At 37.8% G+C, this 22851-nt stretch overlaps 1 protein-coding gene across 6 annotated transcripts in view; it reads right to left on the bottom strand.

The window, feature by feature from the left end:
- exoc6b (exocyst complex component 6B) overlaps nt 1–22851 on the bottom strand; it is an 80418-nt gene that overhangs the window by 49927 nt on the left and 7640 nt on the right. For 5 of the 6 annotated variants that reach the window (XM_043243863.1, XM_043243859.1, XM_043243860.1 and 2 more), the window contains exons 2-8: nt 19568–19733; nt 19336–19383; nt 19145–19235; nt 17850–17895; nt 15783–15987; nt 7142–7309; nt 4725–4793 (exon numbers count right to left, since the gene is read on the bottom strand). In XM_043243863.1, the coding sequence (XP_043099798.1) occupies nt 4725–4793; nt 7142–7309; nt 15783–15987; nt 17850–17895; nt 19145–19235; nt 19336–19383; nt 19568–19733 (793 nt within the window). The remainder of the gene's footprint in view (nt 1–4724; nt 4794–7141; nt 7310–15782; nt 15988–17849; nt 17896–19144; nt 19236–19335; nt 19384–19567; nt 19734–22851) is intronic. The other variant, XM_043243864.1, reaches the window with a different exon arrangement.

Below are 22851 nucleotides of genomic sequence, written 5' to 3'. Positions count from 1 at the left end.
GAGAGCTTTTTTGCTGGTCCACAGTCTAGGTAGTTTCAATACTGTGTGAGAAAGGTTCAGACAGGCTTGAATGTCAATTAACTCCAGTAAAGTCTGAGATTGCTATGCTAATAAAGTGATACAGCAGGAAAATGCATACCACCCAGAAATAATGCAATGTTAAGATTTTTTTAAAAGAAAAAAAAGAAAAAAAGAAAATGCTATAGTAGAAACTTAACTGAAAGTTTTATTAACAAAACTGTAAATGGCTTCACATTGCATGCTCTTGCAAGTATATGCCATTTTGTTATCTTTACAGTTTACAGTAAATTTCTGGCAACCACAGCTGACAGTTTTTTTACTAAATATTTTGTGATGTTTTTACAATATTGTAAAAGTATTTTTAATGTATTTTAATAGATTTTCTGTACTAAATAAGACAACTTAACTTTGTTTACCATTTTGAATAATTTTTGCACTGATTTAAATCACAATGCAGGATACATGAAATGAATTATAACCCAGCTGTCTAAAATTTTCATCACACTGGTGAACTTATGATGTCTATAAAGGAAACTAACTAGGCTTTTGAATAGAGTTGTAGTCGACAACCTTGTAATTTAGCTGATGCTACGGCAAAGTCTTCAGTAAGGGCACAATAGTAACACGGTGTCCCTCAAGAGTTTAAACCAGTAATCATTTGCTTACAAAGCCCGAATAGTTAACCCAGACCACCCAAATGTAATGATGTGTGGGGAAGAATAAGGTTTGAGAAATAAGAATTGAAGGAGAAAAAAGTGGGCACAGAAATGGAAAAGCATTATATAAATTTGAATGACTTCAGAACAACCTTAAACCTTTAATAACAGCAGGGATTGAACAGATATTCTGCTTTTGACCACAGAGGCCTTCAGAGTACAATGAAAGACAGAAGGTGAAACAATTCAGTAAGGAACATAAGAAGAAAGTACAAATAACTTGCTCAACACAAATGCTACATTTTCTCTCTCACAAAAAGTTCTGGGAAGTCTGATTCATTTTAGCCAGTGGGTTAATTCATTAACTTATTAAAAAATTGGATTCAATGATTCATATCCACTCTACTTTGAAGCTGCAACTTGTCAAACTGTAAGCTGCCCAATAATTTAAAGTAGTTTCTCCAAAACTGAACATTCTACAGTGGGGCAAAATGACTCCTACACAATATACGGTCATTGACAACACTGACTCTGAGCAGGATGTGTATTACCTCAGAATCCTTAAAAAGACATTTTGGAGAAGGAAAAAAGGATGTTTGAGAAGGATGCGATGTTCTGTGTGAAGGGAATTTAACTGAGTGTGTCCATCCTGTTGGCTATGCAAGGTCTTCTGTGGTTACTAGGACTGAGAAGAACAGGTCTACCAAGAGCAGTCTAAACCCAGTTAATCGTGTCCAAACGCTCCATCTCTTTTAGATGTTCCTTATCCTAAACAGTCAAAATCAAAGCAGGACAGTGCCAACATCAACTAGCGAAGAAAGATGCGCACTAAAGTTCAGCTGAACTTAGATCTCCAGAGCCCCAGTAATAAAGACAGTGACGGATACAGCTGTGTAAGCCAGCAGAGTTTTGGGTGTGGTTCTCTGGGTTGGAGAAGTAGGATGGAGGTCTTTTACAGTGCTTCTCCTTCTCCAAGGTTTCCCACTGCAGCTGGCCCATCACAACCAGCCTGTGTTTACACTGATCAGAAAACGGACCAGAACAGTCAGAGACACTGTTCAGACCTTAAGATCCGTCAGGAGCAAAGAGGAGGAGTTTAAGCTGGAAGAGGGTACAGGAGATTAAGAGAGAAAGTAATTGAACAAACTTTAATCCATCTCAGATGTGAAAATGGGCGCATGTGCTGCTTTAAAGGCACCGATCAAGAAAATCAGTAAATGTATTCTTGAGCAAAATCAACCAGCAATACGTTCTAATAACAAGTACAAAATTAACCTAATGTGTAACAAAAAGAGTGAGCAAACAGAGGTAACTGTGACCCCTTGCGATCTCCATCATTATCTGGTATCTGACAAATTTCAATGGCTGCACTTGAGGTCAAGACTGGCTTAAAATGAAAACACCATTTCAGTTGGGCTGTTTTCTGGCAATGCAAAAACAATAAGCATTTATGGTAAGTGCAAGACCTTGAGGCATAAAGGTCACATTTTCAACAAGCTTCCTCTTTTCTGTTTTCTATTCTATTGCAGTCCACTGTTCTCTTTTAATTCCACCACTCCAGAGGAATAATGTTTTTCCTCTGTCCGTTTGAACTTTATTATCTGCAGATTCATAAAAATGTCAATTGTTTGACAGCAGTGTGACGAAAAACTTAAAACACATTGTCTTCAACTTTTTCAAGCCAAACTTGACCAAAGAACAGGCTGTACCCTCTGGCACTCTGACCTCTTCCCTGTCCTGTTCTCTTTCTCCATCCTTATTCTTTTTATCCCTCTGCTTGACTTTCCAACGGGAGTTCAACTTCCTGTCCAACTGCAGCAACTCCACACGTATAGTTCCACTGACCTGTACTGTCTCACACACATACAAACATGCACAAATAAAGGCAAGGGACACCGTGGCCGGGTCACAACCCTCTGGTATGAAGGAAACCCAGGTGAACCCCCTCAGCGTCTCCTGCCGATTCCAGGCTCGGGCCATCTGGAGTGCAGCCAGCTCAGAAGTCAGAGCAGACCCAAAAAAATAAAAAAGGGCCATTGTACATTTACAGCACCAAGGTCATGAACAATTTCTATATTTGACTCATTTCCCTCCCTTCCCTAAGTGTCTCTCTGCCCTTTTACAGTAGCAAGTAGATGGTTTACATAAAGTTTGTTTAAATTATCGAGAGCGATGTCACACTAAGGCCGATCACCATATAAACATACAACAGCCTCAACAACTTCCTTCCTGTGGGGGCGTTCAGGACAGTGAATATACAGTGAATGGGAAGTATATGCAATATGTGCATTCAAACACGAGTGTGTGCTCACCGTTTAAACAAAAAAGTCCTTCAGGGACATATAAAGTGCAATTCTGATTGTTTTTGTATAAAGTAAGCAGTGTGATTTCCCAGGGTCTGAGGTGACTCAAGGGTCACCAGGGAAAGGAAACACAAAAAACGCAAACATTCCTTTTTAAAAAGAAACACATCGCATCGCTTATCGGAGCGCACTTCTCATTTGTTTGCTTTCTTTCCTATAACCTCAAAACAGCGTTTGTGTGTGTCCCTTCTATGACTCCCTGGTCACTTTCAAACAACTCTTGTCCTCTACTTTTCCTCCCTTTCCTTTGCGTCCTCAGACGGCTCCTAGACCTAGTCTCCAAAACTGGTCAAAAAAAGGGCAAGACATGAACTCTAAAGGTTTCCTCTCTACACCGATTCCCCAGCATGCCATTCTCACCAGCTTCCATTACAAAGCCCATTGTAGTAATGACAGTTTGTCTGCTCACACTTGAAATTTACAGGCCCGGGGGTCATAAAAGTGACATTCCACCAACTCAAACAATTCGGGAGTCTTCATGAGGAGCTGTCGGCACGTACACTCCAAAAACAAACACGTGCGTATTCACAAAAAAACAAAAAAACAAACAGAAATACCCACCCAAGCACGTAGACCTACACTCAATTATTGGTGATATTTTGATGCATACTACAAAAGCAAACAGTTTAAAGACACTTGACTCCACAGATGTGTGTTTAGCAAGTTAATAGGTAATAAACGAACAGTGATGCATTTAAAAAGTGTTTTTCATTACTTGTGGCTGTGTCAAATGCAATGCAATGTTTGTGCAGGAAACATTCCAGGGTACTTTTGGGTGGAGAACATGCTGGTAAACTATGGAGCACTTTCCACTGGCAAATATCAGCAAAGTCATCAACAAACAACGAACTACTAACTACTTTGATTTAAAATGACCAGCCATCAAGGATTAACAGATGTACTTATAGACTGAAATAAATCAATTTTAGGATGCACGATTTGGACCTAATAAAAACTCAAAGTGATTATTTAATATTGCAATTTTGTAATTAGAAATACAATGTGAAAAAATAAATATCCAGATAAAGGCCATTTAAAAAAATGTTCAACAAGAACTAAAGTTCACATGATCCTTTCAACTTAAGTAAAAAAAAAAAAAAAAAAAAATCAGCATGTCCAAAATTTAACTTAAATATATATATATATAAAAAAAAACGTAATCATGCTATTTCCCTTCAAAATCAAAATGATTTACACATCACCATTCAAAGGTTTGTAGTCAATAAGACTTAAGATATTTTTTGAATGTCTCTTTGTAATGCACACCAATGTTGCATGTACTTAACCAAAATATTGTAGTTTTCTAATATACATTTTTTATTAATATATAATTAATGCTTATATTTTTGCGGAAACGTTGCTACATTTATTTAGGATTGTTTAATAAATAGAATGTTTCATTTCACGCATTCTTGTTGAATTGAAGTATAATGCAGTAAAAAAAATGACTGACCCCGATAATGTGAAAGACTTGTTCACAATACACATTTTACCACTTCTCATACACACATTAAAAGACACATTTGTTCACACAAACTGACATTTTCCGGAACATATTCTGAAAACACAATTCTGACAATTTCTGTCTGAGAAGCACACATTGGGGCTTCAGAGAACAAAGTGCAGGTTATCTGTGTGAGCGTGAGGGCCAACACAGAGATCATATTCTGAAAGACATACTCACCAATACAGTGTAGATGTGTAAACAGCGATACACAGGAGAGAAGTCCACCAGGTCCTGTGCACCAGGAATCTGCAATACAGTACGAGTCAATCAGACACAGCCACACCAAAGAGAGAAATCACTAGAAACAGACTATTTTAAAATGTATTTTACAACTAGAATCTATTATGAATTATGAAAGGTCATTAAAGTTTCTAGTTTTCTTTCTCTACATCCCCTTGACCTGAACCATCCTTGACCTTACCGGTAAGGAAATACTCTTTTCTAAAAGTAAGCCAAACAACTAAACAATGCCAGCTTTGATCTGGTGCCCGCAAAATGGCAACCAGGGACATACAAACTCCACTATGTTGTGGCACCACCAACAATAACCCAGAGAGAATGTGGAAAAAACAATTCAGTCTTGATGCACCACTGGGACAGTGCTGGAAATGTCTGTCCGGTTCAGGGACGGCATGTTCACATTACAATGCTCCCCTAGAAACAGTTTACAGACAGGACAAAGGGCCGCAAGGGGTATCAGTCAGGTGGCATGGGGTCATTAAACGGGCAACGATCTGCATCTCTGGATACAACCCGTTTCTCAGGAAGCCCCCGAGTGCAGAGATTCAGCAGATTAAAGGCTGGCACAAGCAGAAGCCAGAAGAGGAAAACATGATGACGCACAGGCTGATTAAAGCTTGTAGGGAAGGGAAGGGGGAAAGGTCAAACGAGAGGGCAAAAAGCATTAACCTTACTAGGGTCACTTAAAAGGTAGATTTTCACTTTTTTGTGGAACTTATCAAAACGATTTAACAAATGTTGCTACATCACGGCATTGGATAATAAACAGCAACAGTAGTCAACAAATTGCATTTATTTAGCAGCTTTTTCTCATCTGCTTTGGTACAAAAGTGTCCAACGATGCAAACAGAAAACAAAAGTCCATCACCAGTGCTTCGATACAAACACAACAAGCGTCAATCTTGTGTTTCTTGGATTTGACCAAGTGAAAACACCACGTCAAAACAAGTGAAGAAGTCGCACAACACAAACAACGCTTATCTGAGCACGTCAAAATAAACTCAATGTAAAGTAAACAACGAACACCGACTGAGAGTGTCTCGACTGCTTCATTTTAATTTGTCTCTGAGGAGCTAAGCGAGACTGGGAATCATCTTTTCTCTCTGTGCTGGTGCCGGCAGCCACAGCTGGGGAGCACGTCTTACATGCTCCACACGTCTCACATTGCTGCCTCAGAGGAGCGGGGCAGCCCTAATGACACTAAACGACTGCAGAGCCTGAGACGCTCCATTAAGAAAGGGAGGGGATCCTGGACCGGGCAGGGAGCCCAACAGCAAGTCCATGGGGATATTAGAGTAAAGCAGGAGAAAGGGACAGACACAGAGACAGAGGAACTAGGATTCATCGATATTCAGAAATGGTCCCAAATGAAAAAAATAAAAATAAAATAAAATAATAGAACTGAGCGATTTTCATGCCTTTTGGCTAATGTGGATGGAACACTGTAGTAAAATACTGTGATAGGGTTTTGTAGATCTCAGCCGATTCTTCAGATGAAGACATGAATCAGTCAGAACTGAATAAATCTGACTTACTAGCTGAGTGATTCATTCATGTTCAACTCAAACTTAAAGGATCAGTTCACTTCCAGACTAAAATCTTTCAGATAATTTACTCACGTGTCATCCAAGATCATCTTTTCCAGTCAAAAAGATAGGGAAAACATTTAAAGATTTTTCACTGTATAGTTTCAAATAAATAAATAAAAATGTACTTTTTAACCACAAATACTAGTCTTGCACTGGTTCTGTGTTGTGCATCCATGTGCAACTTGCTTGATGTAGGCAGAAGTACCGTCCCAGTGTAAAAAAACCTCCTTAATGGGAAAAAAAAGGAAAAGCAACAATGTTGGAAGATTTTGAAGTCGAAGGAGAATATTAGATGGAGATCGGACTATTTCTACATACGTCACACATGACCTTTCACTGTTTATTTGACAGAATGCAGTTTAAGAAACATGTTATGAGTTTTTAAAAGTTGTAGCAGTCATGCAGACACCAATTGGAACTGGACAGTTTTTGCTCAAAACACGCAATCTGGCTAGTTTTTTTGTTGCTGTTGTTTTAATCGATCTCTGTTCTGGACTTGTGCACAAAACCCAATGCAATCACTTCCCTACATTTTTAGGACAATATTATAAAGTTTATAAACAGAACATTGCACAGAGACAAGACACACTAAAAGTGGATATAAAAAAATTGGCACCAAAAAAATTGTATCAGAATCATACATTATGATATGCAAATTAATATATTTTTTCATAAACTGGCTGAGGCAGTGAAAGAGGCTTAAAATCAGCTGAAATGCTTAAAGGTTTTACTGTAACTCCTGATAGAAATCTTTTTCTCTCCCACCTCATCTTCCTCCTCCACATCCAGTATCCCAGAATCCTTTTCTGAAAAGGGGTTATTTCCAGTTCTGTCCACCTCTGTGCCCGAGCACATTTCCTTTCGTATCCTCCGTCCACTCGCAGACCGCTGCTGTGACGTCACGGCATTGTCACGAGCAATCTGCACCTGTGCCTGGAAAACACAAACACGTGTTCTTGACTGAGGAGAACTAAAGTACACGCCCTCATACAAACAAACCATTCCAACTAAATCTCACTAAACAAATACATATTAAAAAAAAAAAAAAAAAAAAATCAAGATGATACTAATTTCTGAAAACTCAATAATGAAATGCGTATTAATCAATCAAATAAACCATGGAGGGAATGAAGAAAGAGAGAAGATTATATATCTTTCGTATTCACTAACTGCAGAATCCTACATGCACTTAAGAAGGAACATTGCCTGAGCTTATGTGAATCATTTTCCTCGTGACATCCCAAGTCAATAGCAATACTGTGCTAAACACTGACAAAGCACGTCCTTCCCATCAGTGCCAGCAAAGAGAAAGGCACCTGTGAATAAAGACTTCCCATATGCAAAACATGAGAGTTCAAATGAGTTTTCCCTCAACAGACACTATTCTTTACTGAACACAGTCTGACGTCATGACTATGGTCAACGCTCACGCAGCGTTCTCCTTACAGACCCCTCAAGTTATTTGGTGAGGAGCAAGATTCAGGGTTGGAGGGCTCTTAAAGCAAAAAAGGGCCTCTTTATAGAAAGAGTGAACGGAGAGGAAACGTCAACACCAAGAGGACAACAGAAAAGAAACCAAGCAGTAACAATAGGATGCAAGGTGGATGTTGTAGCTGTTCGGCGGTTCTACAAAAAGGAGTCAAGACCACACCGTTTATTCTGATTATTCATCTTGAGAACGAGAAGGTCTAAACGCACTAATTGGACTACGTAAAGATTGAGTGTTGTCATTGTATTCATCCTAGAATTGTGCTCTATTTATTTCTTTAGACACGTCTGAAGTTCTAGTCCTCATTTAATCTCGAGTAGAAGCAAGTGCGTCATAGCGAGGGTGTATCGGATGGTGGCACACGAAGAGACCTTTGCAACTCAAGAATTCCCTCCCGTTAGCATGAGAATTTAAGGGGTTCATTAAAAGGAAGAGACGTGAACATTTCAACTCAACGTTCAAGTTCATTTTAGTTCATACTCCATCACATAGCTTAAATGTTTTGGTTTGTATGCTAGTGACCAGAGGTGGTCCTGATCTTCATCACTTTTTTTTCCCCAACATTCTACTTATAAACCAAAAAAGCAGCATGTTACAGTGGTGTGTTGTCTATTGTGCTTCATTGGCTGCTGTGTTCCACTTGTCTTAAGTAGAGGCATTTGCGTCAGAGTGATGGGGTACGGGATGGCAAACAAAAAGCAAACATTCCTTCCCTTCGACATCCCCTGAAGGGCCCCAGGTTCTGAATTTAAATAAGAAAAATATATTATTTATCCAGAGCAGCAATCTTATCATTCAAACAAGAAATTAATGCAGTGATTAAAATTTCAAATAAGAGAAGACTGTTCCTTTAAAATATTCTTAAAATTAATTGGCAGAAGGCACCAGTAATTGTTAAGATGTGATGTGATCTGTACTGAACTTATTTCCTTCAGAAATATTTGTCATTTGTAACTCCAGCTTCCCTGAAATATTGCAAAAGATGTAAATACAATTTTGTTTACAATTTTAAGCAAATTAAATATTTTTGTATTTAGTATTTTTAAACTGTATACATAGGCATTTTACTATAACTTTGTGTTATATGTATATTCTGTGTAAATATGAAAAGGCAAAGAAAATTTTCGTATTATAATTTTCTAATGATGGTTTTTGATGGCGTAAATGTCCATTTTATGTACACTGTGTGGATAAGCTACAACAAAAAGGATTCTGAAGTAGCGGTGTACAAAATTTGCTCAACTAAAATCATTGAGAGCACTTCATTGCTGAAGAACTAGGATTCATTAGAAACCTGAGAAGAAAACACAACACCCTGAAGAGCACATTAAGTACAAAATTACCCACATTTAAATACCCATACTTCATTTTTGGTTTAAAGCATTTCATAATCAGTAAAAAATAAAACAAAAAATCAATCATGTATCAGTACTTCAAACTGATTGAATTGTTATACTTTAAATGACTATTAATCAATAGTTTTGTACTACAGGTCTTTTCATTTTAAGGCATCATCTGCAATGCTTCATGGCCTGTATAGTCCATTTCTCCATAAAAGATGTTAGATGTTAAGTAAAGTAGCCTCACCATGATTCTCTTTGATTAAAAAAAAAATCCTTTAGAGAAAAACAATATGAACTACTGCTAACTAAGTAGGTCAGTTTTCAACAGATCCCCCACTGAACACTACAGCTTTGTTAAATCTTCTATCACAAACATTTGCATGAATTTACTAATAGTCCTGTCCACGATTTAGAATATTCATATATGATTGCCTGTGGAAAACAATGTTGCTTGACAAGTTGATGATTTCCAAATAAGTAGATATAACCAACCTCTAACCAACACAAAGCAGAAGACAAAGTGAGTATTTTAGCAGTTGTTCAAAAGCTAGTGGAAACATTTGTCATTTAAACGTTCAAATGTGCTCCTACAGATGAAATACACAATCAGAGTTAAATAAAACAACTGGAATCGAAATGGGCTAAAAATGGTTGAAAGAACAAAAGGGACTTGGAGGGGGGTATAGATTCAAAAGAAAAGGAAGATTCAAATTCAAACTTGAGGTCTATAACATAATCTTTGACTAACCACTTCTATACACAGTACTCCACACACATACACAGACTCCACAGCTTACAAAGGAGCCATTATTACAGCACTGGATCTCCCAATATATTTATTTTCAGATCATTTGTTAGTGGAATTAAAACAATCACAGGCTCAGAGACTGGGCCTAATTTCCAGTGGAATAGGAACCAGTCTGCAAGTCTGGATCACAGAGCCCCTAGACAAATAGCCTTCTGTTATTAGTGGTTCGCTCTCGAGCTTACTCGCTCTTCTGGAGTTGAGGATGGAAGAACGGAGCAGGGAGGAGGGAAGGAGAGCCATCCAACGCTTAAGAGAAGCCATCTCTGCTGTGGAAAGGGAAGTGGATCCACTTGAGGTTGAGGGTCTTGCCCTGAAATAACCGATTTATTGCCCAAAGGTATTTGGTGGTAGTAGTGATGCCATCGGTCTTGTGACATCAGCCTGAAGAACGTGGAAACTTCAAGTACTTCTCCACACTACACTAACAATGTGACCATAATATGCGGTGATGGATGGGCAAAAATGACTAAGAAGTGGACAAATACAGAGTCAAAAAAAGAAAAGTGAAACCCCTGAACAGGAGAGAAACATAAATGATGGGAGGAAAAGGCGCTCTGTTCTTCATCAGTCAGCAAAGAGCAACCGATCCATTCTTCTCTAGCTTCTACAGTCAGAACGTCTCCAACGTCACTCCACCACAAAACCAACGGAGCAGAAACCCACAAAAAAGGAGAAAGAGCGACGGCACCCTCCTGTATTTAACAGCAGAAACCACTACTGAAGCTGCAAAAAGGCCACAATGAGCGCCAACATGTAAGCAGAGCAGTCACATCTGTTTGAGAGGAGAAGTCGCAGGTCAGAACCAGGAGCCAGCGTCTGTGTGAGCAATCAAGCCTAAGAGAGTGTTATAGATTGATTCTCCCAGTTAACAGAAAGCTTGTGCAAGGTGACATTAGAGCTTGATTTATCGTTCACTTGGTTTACTTTTGAGGAACAACTCCATAGCTTTGCTCTAATCAGCACGTGCCGGGTTACAGCCAAAACACACACGCACGTGAATGTGCGCCAACAAGACAAATCTTACAGGACTCAAAGACATGCAAGAAAACAAACTTTAATAGGAGGAATGTGAGGCTTTGGCAAGTGCCGACTGGACGGCCACTTTGTTCAAAGGTTACTGGAGTTTGAATTTTGGTTTAACTCTACACCGACATTCCACTTCTGCAGGAGATATTACAGAGCAGCAGAGACAGGCAGAATCTGGGGTGACCTGTGCTGCCACCTACTGGATGCAAGTGGAACTACAAGATGGAGAGCCTTTTCTAAATGTTCAGAACAAAAAAGGAAGTGATGTAAAACGCCTTGACACAATGCTAGGGTGATGCTATGTGGCTGCTTTAGCACACCATGCAGGTTAATTATCGCTCAAATTAAAAAAAGTCCCAAAGTCACTACAATATGCTAAAGTAGAATTTTCCTACAATATATTTAAATAAATACTGGAGTTATTATTCAGTTAATTCATTTAAAATTTAATATTTAACATTTTTCATATTTTTACTGTTTGTACTGTATTTTCCATCTAATAAATGTAGCCCAGGTTTTTTTAAAAAAACGTCAAAAATTCTTACCAACTTTTTAAACTTTTAAAATCTCATTTGGACTTAATAGCAAACTTTAATCAAACTTATCACTAATCGAAATGTAGACAGAACCTTAAAGTTTTACACCTAAAGCAGATACTTGAGGTCCCCTTGCGGTTTCCACCAAAACCACTTTTCCCTACTCTCTTTGATTAGTAGATAAACCTGGAGAAACAAGGTCAGGCTCCAGTAGAGAACGATTCATACAAACAGTATGTTCCCAAAAGGCAATCGCTGGAGATCAGCTCCAGCCGTATACTGGATCAAGTCTTATCTCAGAGACTCAAGCAGTAGCTGAAGTTTGGGGCCAAGACCGGGTCAAACATGGATCGCATCAGCGTCAGCAGAATCTGGGTCAAATGGAAGTCCGTGATGGGAGAAGGTGAAGGATGCTGGGGTGAGAGGGAAGAGCAATTAACCACGTTTTAAACCCAAAAACCAGTTGCACATGGTTAGGACGCAAGTGGTGATGTTGACACAAGTATGTGTGCATTTGCCTGGGTGGTTGTGCATGCGTGTGGTTCAAGAGTTTGAACACTGTTCGGTACAATTAGCTGCTCTATGCCAGAGGCCATTGGAAGGGAAGGACAGTCACCCAAGAAAATACATAACCAAAATCACATGGACCAGTGTTTTTCATTATCTGTTTGGCAATCTCGTCCACCTTGCATCCAAGCAATATTACACTAGGGGATTAATCCTTACAGCTTATGCAAATCATTTAAAATGGCACAAGAACTTATTTGCGCATCTGCATGGCTCTCTGTGGGGTTTTGTTACGGTCAGTAGAAATTTATGAAACAAAAGTGGGATACTGACCGATTGTTCCCAATTTGACTCCATCTTGTGCAATCCACCCTTCACCCCATTACGTGATTCCTTTCTTTTGTACTCCCTTAATCGTTTTAATAAATCCCAATACTGGACACAGATGACCCACTAAACCAGGAGGTCTCAAACCCCGAAGACCAAGATGCACATGTGGTAGGCTGGCTGAAAAATTGCAACAAAATACAAGTAGTAAATTTCACATTTTTAGTAACCCTGGCAATAATATGTAAGTGAATATTTTACACTTATTTGTTCCATAGTAAATCAAATCAAAATGATTTCTGAAGAATCATGTGACATTGAAGATCTGGGTGAAGACCTGCCTTGCTGGAAGGAATAAACCACAGGAAACATTTTACTGTATTCACTTGTTGTATTCATTATACAGAAGATATAATGTGGAAAGCAAATTAGTGAAGAAAGTAATTTGGGAAACACTAACAATAACTACTTTTGATGAATGCACGCATCCAATGTCTTCATAAAGAGTATAGCTTCAATTACATTGCTCCTTTAGGTCTGTAATAAGTCATGTTGAACCGATATATACTCATCTATATTGCAATAATCCTTACAAAAACTAAACAGGAAAAGTGTCAGCTTTAAATTTAAGGATAAACCTTTTTTATATGTAAATATAAACCTTTCATGCGAATAATATAACTTCCAAAGAATGATACCACATGGCACTAACACAAACTAACAGACATGAATTCCCTTTGAAAAACAAAGCAGATAATCAGACTCAGAAAGCAGACCATCAGAGAGTTCAAACCAAACAGTCCCCACCATCCAGATTGGACCGGTGGAAACTCACCAAGTACCAGAGCTTCAGGAGCCAACAGTTTGCTCAAACTATGGACTAGGGTGCAGGCTGATGAGGAGAGAGGAAAAAGGGACAAAGTGGAACGAAATGCTGGGCCGGGGCGACTGGAAGCAGACCAGCAACAGAGCAACCGGGTATCTCTGATTACAACTCGTGGTGTCAACATGCATTTGCTCATGAATGCATTAAAACCTGCTGGTTGAACACACATCTACTGTACCTCAGCCCTGCCTACCTGGATGAATACGCATATTGTTTTATTCTCCAACTTGCCCTCTTCTTCAAGATCATCAGAGACAAAATGAACTTTCCAGAAACCAATGATGGGGAAGCTACTTTGAAACTCGAGCTTTCCAAGCTACACGCTACTCATAATTTGAAGTGATTAAAGTACAATAAAGCTTCTACTGACTTATAAAACTAGTCCCAGAAACAAAAAGCAGCCAACTACATTACTGCATTAAAGCTGGTCGCTAAATTTAAAACTACAAGATTATATAATTCACAAAAGCAGCAACACAAATAATGAGTATTAAAACTTCAACACAAGACTGTCAGAGCTGATAGATTCATGGGCATTGCTTCACTGCGCTTCGGGTGTCCCACGTTTGAGTCTCAGCATGTGGACTTTCCCCAGTCCCGTTCCCCTTCTTTCTCCTATTCCCCTTTTAAAAACCTACTGTCCTATCAAAACAAAGGGCAAAAAATATATATCTTTAAAAAAAATAAATACAGTTCGTATATAGGATTAGGCTGGAAGCATCTGCAGAATTTAACAAAATATTTTTTTCGAAGAACACATAGGGCCTATTATGTCACCCTTCTGCACAGGGATTCAAATGGGTGAATCATTTCTTGAATCGTTTCGTTTAAACAAACCGTTTGAACAAATAGGAGAATGGGTTGAATTTCCAACGCTTCATATAAGACAGAAGACCGTTTAGAAAAGCTCCTCAGCTTGCTTGGCTGTAAAGCTGCACGCACAATAAAACGTGAAATAAAAACCAGCCATGTAAGCTACGCTATTCTGAAAAAAGCTGCTCAACTTCAGCTACTGAAAAGATTGAAAGTATTGGGATGTTACTAACAAATGGTTCACACAATACCAAGCAAACAAGTTATAGCACAGCAACACACACACACACACACACGCCTGGCTCTGGTCTTTCTCAGTGAGGAATCTCTATTTCAACTTTTGTGTGACATCTTTTTGGCTATTTTTACTCCTGTGTTTCATAATTGATACTGATTGATATTGAAAGGAACTGCTAGTGATTAGAAGAGCGTTCTGAAGAAAATGTGAGGGTGGCGACTGTGCAAAATGAACACTGATGATGCTAAAGTGTTGCTAAGGTGTCTGAGTGTCTATAGCAGTGGTTCTCAATCCGATTGACTCCACGACCCCCTATTGTCCAGCAACATTCAATTAACTAAAATAACTTTGTATTTGCAATTAGGAATTTGTAAATATATTTTACATACAATTTCTACCTAATAAAACTGAACCAACTACCTAATAAAATTGAAATAACTAGAAAAATATATATGAATGCATATGTATATGAATTAGGTAAAGAAAAAAAACTCTATGGCTTTGAAGCCTAAAGGTCAGCAAGGTTTTTTCCAAACAGTGAAACATCTGAATCTTCATAGAAAAAGAAAATGAATCAAAATAAGACGATTTTATTTGCTTTATTTTATTTTAGATCATTTTAAGTTATTTCAAGGCCCCTGTTGGAATTGTGCTGAGGCCAATTTCTCTATGATATTTTGGTACCAAGTAAAATATACAGTTTGAATGCTTAGAAAATGATTTAGTTCACCTCCTCTTAATGAGCCACAAGATTTGAGGTATCATTCAACTTCAGCAATATTAACACCTACACTTGAAATCACCACCAATGTAGCTTTCACTCACTAATTTCTATTATGGTTAGTTTTATTCCTTAGTAAAGAAAGTAAAGAAAATATGCTAAAGAGAATGGAAAAAGCGAGGGCAGATTTTTATAGTGTTTGGGAGATCTTAATTTCTATTTGGCGTTTCATATTCTAATGCACTCCTCACCCCATCTTGGTCTAATAACTTTAAAAGAAAGCAGAGGACTTTTCTGCATTCCAACGAAAAATCCACTCAATTTCTCTCATATGTGTTCCCTGGGTCTTCTCCGTGTCTCTGTGCACTGTCCTTGAAGCAGTGTCCATACACAGTGTTCCACGATTCCTCTGGCATAAACAAAAGCGACCTGAAACTATCTTTGATTCGGAACAGATTTGAAGATCTTTTTCCTCCAGACTAGATGACTAGATGGTCAGAGATAAGATGAAAGGAAAAATGGGGGGAAAAAAGCACGTTAGACTACCAAAAAACAAGGACTCCATCCTTCCCTCAGAGACCTCACGTTGAAATCCAGCTGTGACCGTCAGGTCAGCTGCGAGCACACGAGGCAGCTGTCAAGGAATAGTTCTGATACACCTCCAGGCATTACTCAGACATGAGCACTCACTCTCTCTCTCACACACACACACCTGTTTCATGGCAGTCTCTCCGATCTTATCCGAATGCTTGCGGATGCTCTCCAGGAAGTCTTTGAGGTCAGACATGGAGACGTCTCTGATGTGCGTGCGCAGGCGTGGGATATTCTCTGACATGATGCCGCAGAAACGATATGATCCAGCTTGGGGCAAACAACTCTCCTCCAACTGTTCCAGGGTTCGTAGTGCAGGGTAGTATCTGGCGGGAAAATATGTCATTTTAAAAACCTTCCCGCTATAAACGACCTTGCATGCAGGGCTTAACAATAAAGTTTTTTGATGGACACAAAGCAACAACAATTTTTTAAAATGACAAAAATATTTCATAAACATACACAAATGTAAATATAATATTAAAATGATGAATATTACTTTTAAATGTTATTTTAATTTGTTGATATTTTTTCAGATGTTTATAATTTAAAAAAATGTAAATGGACATATTACATTTTTTTTGTTCTATCTAGGATTTTGAATAGAATTTCTACAATTTCTTTATTAGCCAGTTATAGAGAATGTTACCTTTAAATCATTTAAATCAGCAAAATCCACAAAATGTATGTCAAATTTTCTATACGTTACAATAAACCAATCCTTTAAGTTATTGTACAAGACCAACAAACATAACTGCACTGAAGGACAAATGACAGTCATGTAAACTGACCCAAAAGTCTCCCAAGGCCATCTTTACTGTTGAGCCTTGCACATGCAGTAGATGTTTTTAACCTTTGGTTAAAGACTTAGATCTCAGCATGATAACAATTTAACCCAATCAAGATGATCTCAGAGATGAGCTATGCTCATTGCACACACACACGCGCGCACACACACTCAATACAGCATCACAGTCACGCAACATTACACAGCAGACCCGATGCCGGGGAGAGAGTCTCTCTTGGCCGACCCTGCTGCTACCTCCAGGCTAATGGCAAAACCAAGCACACGAGAGAGATGGAGAAACATGGAGAGCAGAGATAAATAAAAACCAAAATGGATGGAAAAGTTGCAGGCCCATGCCGATGCTCAGGTCACACAGAGGACAAGAAAAGACACCAAAACCAATGCTTCAAAAACATTTTGAGTGGCACTTTTGAAAAACACAATTTAAGTAGACTAGCTTTTTTACGGTTTTATTTTTCTTTCAGATTTGATACACAAATATGATGATCCGTTAGCCAGGGACCCTCTTTTTTATATATATATATATATATATATATATATATATATATATATATATATATATATATATATATATATATATATATATATATATATATATATATATATATATATATATATATATATATATATATATATATATATATATATAAATGCCAATTATATGTTTTTTACATATTAAAATAACTTTTTTTTCTTTTTATTTATTAAAATTAAAATTTAATTAAAATTAATTCATGTGTTCATTTCTTTTCTGCCCCCTACTAAGTTAACTTTAACAGATAATAATAATATTGTGCATAATCTTTCTTTTCCTCTCATGCTTGTACATAAGAGCCGAGTGCTCGTAAGAATGCAGGTTAAAATCCTGTATCGTCTCCACCTGGTCTTTCACTTCCTCCACCTTTCTGTCAGACGTCTACTATCTTTCACCATAAAAACAAACAACCGTAAATAAGAATGCCTGATTTTGCTGGGACAGTTCAATATATGCAGCTGCTAAAGCTAAGAAAACCCAATCCAAATGTGTCCTCTGTGTCTCTGACTCCTGATAGCTGCCAAACGCTGCTTTTGGACATCTCAGACATCTGAAAAACTCTCTCTCTGTGTCCGTCTGGTCACTCATTCAGTCACATCAGACTGGATGAGATACTCCAGTAGTCCAGTGATCTACGGTCTGTTTAAATAATCAACACCTCGCTCTCTCTTTCCCAGCTGGGAATGTCCTGTTCTCAAATTAGCTTTTTTCGAGTAAAGGTGTTAAAATATTTTGGGCACTGAACAGCTTGTGTATTTAAGTTCAACTCTGATAAGTTTATCTCTAGTGCCACCTAGTGCTCTTGTGCAGCTTGCACAGAACAGGCATGCGAGCAGACGTCCTACCTTTTAGCCCTCATCTGCTCCTGCAGTTTGCTGTACATCTCCAACACTGAAAGAAAAAAAAATACAAGTGAAATTATGGAAAAACAGTCAAGCATGTGTGCTTTCCATCAGTTCAAAAATCTGGGATGGATATAAAGTTTTTGAAAGTGCCTTATGCTTACCAAAGCTTTACGTTGAATTATTTTATCAAAAATACAATGAAAACAATATTGTGAAAAATTATTACAATATGAAACAAAGCAAATTTTTTCAATAAACAGTTCAAAGAAGAGTATATTATAAGCAGGTAGCAGTTATTTGAAATGGAAGCATTAATAGCTTGGCCGGAATATAAAAAAAAAATACTTTTAAACATTAGTGTAAACACAACAAACTTAAGAAACATTTAAAAAAAATTAAAAAAAAACTCAAACTTGGACAGAGGGACCTGATCATAGCAGTGGAAACATATTTTGAGTAGTGAGGCTAAGAAATAAAAAGGGTGCCACTTTTGTTAATAAAACGTTAATTTCTTCATTTAATATTTAAGTAATGTATTTATTGTTGCTGGGTTTTCATTAAAAAATAATAAACCAAGGAAAAATAACTTATTTATTTAGCTTACAATGCAAGGCTATATTAATCGTATTCATTTTGTTAAGAAAAGTTAGATGTTAAATATACGTGAATCGTGCTATGGCTGATGTTTTAATTAATAAGGTGATAAAACGCAAGCTAGTTTACTATACTATGATCTTTTAAGCAAGTCTATGGGGAAATCCATATTTATTTTAGCTAAACATTTAAAACGTATCCTCTTTTATATGTTAATGTTCAAAAGTTTAATATAAGTAAATTTGTCATTGTACTATTTTACTGTATACCTTTTTTTATAATAATGAGTCATAAGCATTCGTTTAAAGCAGTGATCTCAAACTCAACTGCTGAAGCGGCCACAGCTCTCCGGAGTTTAGCTCCAAATAATACCTGCTTGGAAGTTTCTTGTGATCCTAAAGACCCATGTTGTGTTTAACTGACATTGTGTATGGCATAAAAGTACAGCTGATGGTTCTATATGCTGTGTATAATCGCTCTCGCTGTACTTTGGTGTCATACACTGATCGGTGGATGCAGCACCACTTCATGCTGAACGCTTTTGCTGCCGTTGTGTTGCTAATGGGTAAACAATCAATTTTATTTATGTCTTGTTGCAAACTGTTTATTCATTGATTTTTAAGACCAAATCCCCAATTTTTTGTTGGCTGCAGCACCCCCAGCACCGCTATGTCCCGCTGTGATGGGCCTGATATTTGTACCTGGTAAGCAGTGTGTGAGTTTGTCAATGGTGGTGGCGATATTCCTCTGCTGCAGACGGCACTGTCTCAGCTCATCCATTGATGTCAGGAGCTACAAGAAATGTAACCAGTGATTTTAATAATGCTTAAGATTATGAATATATTTGCTTTTAATGTAATAAGTTCTGAATCAAAGAAGGCACGACACATACCTCCTTGCCGTCATTTTGGAGCTTCTGATTGGTCTCGGTCACCTGACACTGAAAAAGAGAAAGCAACCGATTATCCAAGCACGATCAAAACAAAAACAGAAACTATATATATCTGGATTTTTCCTGACACGTTACACACAAGTGGTTAAAATATTTTAAGTTCGGGTCTTTTAAATGTTTCTTTTTTCTTCGGTCTGTTTTTATAGGATTTCTTCACCTTGAGTTTCTGCACCTTGAGTTTCTGGGCTTCTCCGCGCACTTTGAGCAGCTCAGTAATGGAGTCCACAAAGCCCTGGAAATGATGGTTGCACATCTTCTCAATTTCACGGTCGTGGTTTCGAATCCGCCCTTCCAGTTTATCCATGAAGAGTCCATGTTCCTGTCCATCATAAACAGACCTTCCAGAATAAAAAAGAAATAAGAAAAATATTAAAATGACTATATACAAAAATACATGTCGTCTACGCTACATCATCACTACATACAATATATTACACAATTATGAGTGTGTTTACAAGCACATTCTTAAGCCAATTATGTCTAATAAAAACGCACATGTAACCCATTTTCTTTTATCGGATTAATGTCATAAACGGCCTAAGCATAAACCAGTTGGAACAGGAAGTTTTTTGCCTTTTACTCCGATTTCGTGCAGCAACGAAAAGTGGGTTACGCAGGTGATTATATTTTGACGTCACTACAGAAAAATAACCAGATTTATGAATGAAGTCATGTAAACGCAGCTTACTTGCATTGTCAGGTGACTGATGTGCATGTAAACAGGGAAAACTGGTTATTTTATCAAGCTGATAATTACTGGCGTGCATGTAAACATGCTCCGTGATTGTTTAAACGCATAAGCAGACATCAGAAAAGATTCTCAAAAGACATATGTAGTGCCTTGCTTGCTGTTTAACTTTTTAACAAGCAGCAACTTTATAAATATTGATATATTAAATTCAGTTAAGTGAGTGAACGTACATCTCTGTAAAATGTCTAATTTGTCTGACACTACACGTCTACCACTAGATGGCAGTAAAAGATATAAAATAAACGCTCCACAAGGAGCTTGGAACCTCAGATTAACCTAAAAATCATTTGTAAGTGCATATATTTTTCTTTTTCATCAAACACAGCAAATGGCAAGGGTAATTAGAAAATATACACAGTTTATCCCATCTTCAGCTCTGCAAAGATAAAAAAAAAAAACCTTCTAGACGTTTTCTTGCAGACTGCATTTTTAAAATTTTTTACACAAATGAACACAATAAGATTAGATCTAAGATTCTAAGGTGTTCTTCTCAATACAGACTGTTCGGAGCAGTTTTACAGATAACACCGTCTTAATACTGCCAGCGAGCAAGCCAATGGTGACACAGGATAAAAACATAAATAAATAAGACCACGCTAGAGAACCAGGTTCAACGTGAATCAGGAGTTGACAGAGGAGCTCGTCCCTCTCTGCATGACTTACATATCACACTGATAGAGCTAATCATATGAAAATATGAACCATGATTAACAGACAATGTCACAGTGAGGAGGACTGTTACATAAACACGGCTTCACCTGAGCACAGCCTTCCTGTGGCTCAGGAAATGTCATCCATTAGCACAGTCTTGACGTCACTGATGGCTTCCTCCACAAACACTCACACACAGTAAACACCTCAAATCCAGGGCTGCAAGGTGAAAGCACTTCCCAAACTGAATTTAGCATTTTATCTAAAGGAAGATGATGGAAGGAAATGTGAGCACCGTACAGGAAAAGAAGAACACTGGGGGAGACGAATGAGCAGACATGCTCCAATTTGTCATGCAATGATTAAAACAACAGAAACTACTTTCTCAAGGTAAATCTGGCATGACTTTAGGAATTGTTGGATTGTTAGATTAGCCAGTCCTCACAATGATAAACATAATAAATGAGGCGGGCAGCTTTTTGAATTAGAATAAAATATTATCAAAATATAACCACTAAACATTTTGGAAGTAAGGGTCATCTTCAAATATTTGTTTTCAATAATCTCTGTAACTGCCTTAGCAAGAGTCACAAAAACAAGTAAAGGCATGGGAACAAAAAGCTGAACAAATTGTGAATAGTCCAGCTGGAGTGTCCAGCTGTGTGAGACTGAACCGCATCTGCCTCAAGGACACCTCTCAGTCCAGATATTTAAAAAACGGCTTCTTACAGATAACCAAATTTAAAAGGTTGAAACAACATTTCATTGCATTAATATCTCCCTACCGACTGCGTAAATGTAATGATTTTACCATTTTAAATCATGAATCAGCTTTACTTGATTGGTCATCATGGCAGCCATTGTTACAAGCACTATTGGGAAAAAGGGTGACTTTCCTAAAACTGAAACATGAAATCCTCTTGAGAGCCTGACTTTTTCCCAACACTCTCTCGTAGAGAAATAATGAATATATATGAGAGAGAGAGAGAGAGAGAGAGAGAGAGAGAGAGAGAGAGAGAGAGAGAGAGAGAGAGAGAGAGAGAGAGAGAGAGAGAGAGAGAGAGAGAGAGAGAGAGAGAGAGAGATAGTTGACAAGACGATAATGAAGATGAAGCCGTTTCCACTTAAACATGTCATGCACACTCTCTAACATTTCAAAAATGTATTTTTTTACTTGCATATGAGAACACAAAAACATGCCTGTCACTTAACAGAAAAGCCATAATGTCCAGAAATGTGTTGCAGCAAATCAATGCACCATTACTCTGCAATTACTCAGCTTTTCTGTTCTGATATGAACACCGAGGGTATCATAAAATGAACAACTGAAGGCCATCTGTGTCTCCATTCCTACAAAAACATAGCTATAAATTCAGCTTTGCCATTACAGGCATAAACTAGAGTTTAAAATATATTAGATAGAAAAACAGATAGTTAACATTTTAATGGCGTTTTCAATATTACTGCTACATTATACTGGATCTGTTTAAACAAATGCAGCCCAATTCATTTGGTCTAGGAAGGACAACATTGCTCTGAGCCGTGTGTGTGTGTTGACCTGTTACACAGCATTCCTATTCACAGCATTTCCTCTGCAAACTGTCGTCACCCTTGACTAACTTAAGGAAAACCTATGCTTATGTGTGCTATTATGTCATATCCTGTCGGCTACCAGAAATCTAGAGATAGCTCAATGGCAGCTGGAAAACAGAATGGATCGGAAATAGAGCAGAGGATCTAAAATTAGAAGCCAACAATAGCGGTGCACTTTTCTGTCAATGATGTAATAGCTTACCTACAGATCTGTACTTTTATCTTTTCAAACTTACTGTACCAGGTAGCTCAACAAAGATAAAAATGTTTAATTATAAACTTGTCTATAAATAAGACCAAATGGTTGAAATGGCTAAATTGGCTGAAACATCTAGACGTCGGTCATATCAATTTAGCAGAAAATTCTGTAAGGCCGTATACAGGCCTGTTCCCTCACTCCCAGACTTTGCCTGCAACAATCAACAGAACGGATAATTAACAACAAAACTATAGGAATATAA

The sequence above is a fragment of the Puntigrus tetrazona genome, chromosome 7 (genome assembly GCF_018831695.1).
Source record: "Puntigrus tetrazona isolate hp1 chromosome 7, ASM1883169v1, whole genome shotgun sequence".
In the NCBI taxonomy this organism is placed as follows: domain Eukaryota; kingdom Metazoa; phylum Chordata; class Actinopteri; order Cypriniformes; family Cyprinidae; genus Puntigrus; species Puntigrus tetrazona.
This window is presented reverse-complemented; position numbering and strand designations above follow the sequence as displayed.